The 4379-nt window shown below is 59.6% G+C and overlaps 1 protein-coding gene across 1 annotated transcript; it reads right to left on the reverse strand.

The window, feature by feature from the left end:
• Positions 1–442: 442 nt before the first annotated feature.
• Positions 443–4115, reverse strand: LOC147979532 (uncharacterized). The gene is made up of 4 exons (XM_087515255.1): positions 3780–4115; positions 2720–3360; positions 1193–2057; positions 443–1105 (listed from the first exon to the last, which is right to left on the reverse strand). Exons 1-4 carry the CDS (start codon positions 4113–4115, stop codon positions 443–445), a joined length of 2505 nt encoding a protein of 834 aa, XP_087371381.1.
• Between the last annotated feature and the right edge of the window lie 264 nt (positions 4116–4379).

The raw sequence follows: 4379 nt of genomic DNA on the forward strand, positions 1-4379 counted from the left end.
GAACCGCTTCTGCTCCCTAGACGAGGAAGAAAGGGGTCTCGCCTGTTGGCTTGGTGGCGGTGGTCCGGATGGACCACAACACGGACTGGAGCTCGTCGTGCCACCCCCTGCCGCATGCCTCGAGCTTCTTCTTGAAGGTCCTGGTCTTGAGGCCTCTCAGCACCTCCGGGTTGGCGCATTCGGCTTGGCCATTGCTCCTGGGGTGTGCCACCGAAGCGTAACAAATCTGCGTTCCAGGGTTAGCACAATATGTCTTGAAGAGATTGCTAGTGAACTGCAAACCGTTGTCGGTGATGATGCGGTTAGGGACCCCGAACCGGCTCACGAGGCCCTTGATAAACTTAACTGCAGACCCGGCCGGGATGGTGCAGATGGCCTCCACCTCTGCCCACTTGGTGAACTTGTCGATGGCAACATAGAGGTAGCGGTAGCCCCCAGGCGCTCAAAGGAACGAGCCTAGGATATCCATCCCCCAAACCGCGAATGGCCACGAGAGCGGCATGGTTTGGAGGCCCTGAGCTGGCTGATGGATCTGGTTGGCTTGGAATTGGCAGGCCTCGCAGGACCTTACCAGCTCGGTCGCGTCGTTGAGTGTCGTGGGCCAGTAGAACCTGCTGCGGAATGCCTTGCCGGCCAGGGTATGCGACAAGGAGTGATGCCCGCAGGCTCCATCGTGTATGTCAACCAGCAGCTCGCTCCCCTGCTCCCTGGAGATGCATCTCAAGGAAACATCATTTGGTCGCTTTCTGTACAGCTCACCGTCCTGGATGCAGTATGTCATAGCCTTCCGGGCCACACGCTCCGCATCTTCCTCCTTCTCCGGCAGCATCCCATGCACCAGATACGCCTTGAATTCCTTGGTCCAGCAGCCCTCCCGAGGCTCAAGCGCCAGGAGCAGACGCGCTCCTAAGGCCGGGCCGCAAGCGGGGGCTCCCGAGGCTGGTGGTTGAGGGAGTTCTTCTTGAGGTGATGTAGTCTCCGCGGAAGTAGGGGTCGCCAAAGGCTTGAAGAGTCGCTCTTCGAGGACACCAAGTTCTTGGGGTAACCGCCTTGATGCCCTCTTAGCGATTTCATTAGCCTCCTTGTTGGTGCCGCGTGGGACGTGCTGCAGCTCTAGGCCCAAGAATTGCTTCTCCATCTTATGCACCTCCGTGAGGTATGGTTCCATGTGCTCGTCCCTTGGTTCGTACACCTTGTTGGAGAAGTTGACAAGGAGCTGAGAATCTCCCTTGATTGTGAGACGCTTCACTCCCAAGGCCGCCGCTGCCTTGAGACCGGCGATCAACCCCTCGTACTTCGCAATGTTGTTGGAGACCTTCTCGCCCCACAGGAAGTAGAGCTTTACAGCATAGTAGAGCTTATCTTGGGTGCGAGGGATGATCACGGCTCCAGCCCCCGCGCCTTGGCACGCGAAGGTGCCGTCGAAGTACATGACCCAACCATCCGGTGCTTCACTTTTTGGCGAGAGAGACGGGCTCCTGCCATCGTCAGGTTCCGGGACGTCGGTCCATTCGGCCACGAAGTCGGCTAGGGCGGCCCCCTTGATGATCCTGGTTGTGCTGAACTCAAGCTGAAATGCCTGAAGTTCGATATTCCACTCGGCAACCCTTTCCACGGCATTAGGGCTCTGGAGCACCCTCTCCAGTGGGTAAGCCGAGATGACTTTGATAGGGTGGCCTCGGAAGTAATGGCGCAGCTTATGCGAGGCCACCAGGAGTGCGAACAGAAGCTTCTGTGGCATGGGGTATCGCGCCCTTGCATCGCGCAGCACCATGCTAACAAAGTACACTAGGTGCTCGACAAGGGCGGGAGCATCGATGGAGCCCGCGTTTGCTGGAGGTCGGGGCTTCTCCTGAGGTGATGGGACCTCAGGAGCCTGGTCATCCATTGGGGCCTCTAAAGGCTCGAGGACGTCGACCTGCCGGGCCTGATCATTTGTTGATGTTGTTGCAGCCTCTGCGATATCCTCCTGGTGCCGTATCGCCCCGGCTGGAGGTGTGGCATGGCGCGGTGGGCCCTTGGCCTGGCGCTCTTCCCGTACCGCCACTAGTGTCGCGCTGGTGGAGTAGGGAGTGGCGGCAAGTTAAAGCACCAGGGGCTCGAGGGGACAAGGCGCCACCATCACCGGAGGGCTGGTCAGGTATCTCTTGAGGTCTTGAAACGCCAGTTCGGCCTCCGGGGTCCACTCGAACGGGCCCTTCTTCATCAGCTTGAAGAATGGCAAGGCGCGCTCCCCAGCTTGGATATGAAGCGCCCTAGTGAGGTCATGCAGCCCGCGAGCTTCTGCATTTCCTTGAGAGTTTGCGGTGGGCTCATGTCTTCTATCGCCTTGACCTTCTCCGGGTTAGCCTCGATCCCCCTGTGGGACACGAGGAAGCCCAGCAGTTTGCCGGAGGGTACACCGGACACACACTTCTCCGGGTTGAGCCGCAGGTCCACCTAGCGCAGGCTTGCGAAGGTCTCCTCCAGATCCCAAATCAATTTTCTTGCCTCCCGAGATTTTACCATGATATCGTCGACCTAGGCTTCAGCGTTTCTCCCGAGTTGCTGACCTAGGGCAATGTGCATCAGCCGTTGGAAAGTCGCACCTGCGTTGCGTAGCCCGAATGGCATGCAAGTGTAGCAGTACACCCCGCATGGGGTCAGGAAGGCCATCTTCTCCACATCCTCCACTGCCATCTTGATCTGGTGGTAGCCCGAGAATGCGTCCAAGAAACACAGTAGGTCGCACTCGGCGGTGGAGTCGACAATCTGGTCGATGCGCATAACCGGGAACGGGTCTTGGGGGCAGGCCTTGTTGAGTTTGGTGAAGTCGACACACATGAGCTCCTTTCCGCCTTTCTTTGGCACGATGACGGGGTTCGCCAGCCACTCCGGGTACCAGACCTCGTGAATGACGCCTGCTGCTTCCAGCTGGTGTGTCTCCTGGATGATGAAGGACTGCTTCTTCGTGGACTTCCGTCGCGCCTTCTGCTTCACAGGGCGCACATTGGGGCACACCCTTAGGTGATGCTCGATCACCCCCCTCGGGACCCCTACTAGCTGCTTGGGTTCCCAGGCGAATACCTCCTTGTTCGCGCGTAGGAACCTTACCAATGCCTCCTCTTGATCCGGGTCGAGGTTGGCGCCTATGGTGAAGGAGTCTCCTAAGGGTCCACCTTCCTCAACCGGTACTTGCTTCGTCTCGGCCCGATCTTGAGTGAACAACTGCTTCTTCTTTGCTGGCGCGGCCTCCTTGGCTCCAGGAGTGGCCTGGTTGGCCGGGCGTGCTGCCACGACGACCCTGAAGGCGAGCTTGAGTGTCGTCAGAGCCTCCTTGGTGTCTCTAGCCACGGTGAGGATGCCATTGCTTCCTAGCATCTTCATGAGGTTATAAGCAGGATGGTTAGCCGCCATGAACTGGGCCAAGGCTGGGTACCCAAGGATGGCGTTGTATGGGAGGCCGATACGGGCGATGTCGAAGTCGATAAGCTCGGTGCGGTAGTTGTCGCGGGTGTCGAAGGTCACAGGAAGGCGGATCTGCCCTAGGGGGCTGGCGGGGCCGCCGCCGACCCCAGAGAAGGACTTGGTGGGGCGAAGCCGTTCATGCAGCACATGAAGCAAGCCAAAAGTTTCAATGGAGAGCACATTAAGGCCGGCCCCGCCATTGTTGAGGGTCTTGGTGATGGCTATGTTGCAGATGGTGGGTGTGCAGAGCATTGGGAGCACGCCTGAGCTAGTGGTGGCGACGACGTGGTCCCTCGAGTCGAAGGCGAGGTTGGCCTTGGGCGCCGCCCAACCTGGGGAGCCCCTTGCTGCATGGAGGTGGCGCCGATCCGACGGAAGAACTGCTTGGTGTGGCAGTCCGAAGGCGGTGCTTGTGAGCCGCCGAGGAGGGCTGCGACGACGATGGGCGCTGGTGCCGCAAAGCATGCGACGAAGAGGCCACGCATCTCCTCCAAAGACGTCACTGAGGATTCTGGGAGGGTGAGCAGCCGGGCGCACGGCACGCCAGCAAGGGCCATGGGGAGCCAGTCGGCCATGACCTTGTCGTCGCCTCCAGCTTCTAGGACGGCCTCCCCATATGTTAGCAGTAAGGCCGACGGATCCGCCATGCCATCGTAGCGAGGTGGCATCTCTGGCTTGAACTTGTGCGGCCACTGCACCTGCTACAAGGCGGGGGTGAAAGCCCTGAGCCCCCTAGCGCCGTTGTGGGTGCCTGTCGCCCCGGCTGGAGGAGCAACGACTGCCATGGGGACAAAGCCTGGAGGTGGTGAAGTGTGGATCGACGGAAGGAAAGCTTCGGCGCACCCCCTACCTGGGGCGCCAAATGTCGGATTTCGGGTTCCGGCAAAACCCTTAAGGTTCGAACTCTGGGGTGCGCACAAAGATCTCTCCTT

The sequence above is a fragment of the Triticum urartu genome, chromosome 3A, assembly GCF_056163025.1.
Source record: "Triticum urartu cultivar PI428250 chromosome 3A, HENAU_Tu73, whole genome shotgun sequence".
In the NCBI taxonomy this organism is placed as follows: domain Eukaryota; kingdom Viridiplantae; phylum Streptophyta; class Magnoliopsida; order Poales; family Poaceae; genus Triticum; species Triticum urartu.

What these genes read in the sequence shown, in the direction of transcription:
- LOC147979532 (XM_087515255.1), bottom strand. Translation starts at nt 4,115, where the DNA reads ATGCCACCTCGCTACGATGGCATGGCGGATCCGTCGGCCTTACTGCTA. An exon ending in TGCAGCAAGGGGCTCCCCAG is followed by an intron (nt 3,361 to 3,779) that starts GTTGGGCGGCGC and finishes AACCTCATGAAG; the next exon opens with ATGCTAGGAAGCAATGGCAT. An exon ending in TTGTCAACTTCTCCAACAAG is followed by an intron (nt 1,106 to 1,192) that starts GTGTACGAACCA and finishes CTAGAGCTGCAG; the next exon opens with CACGTCCCACGCGGCACCAA.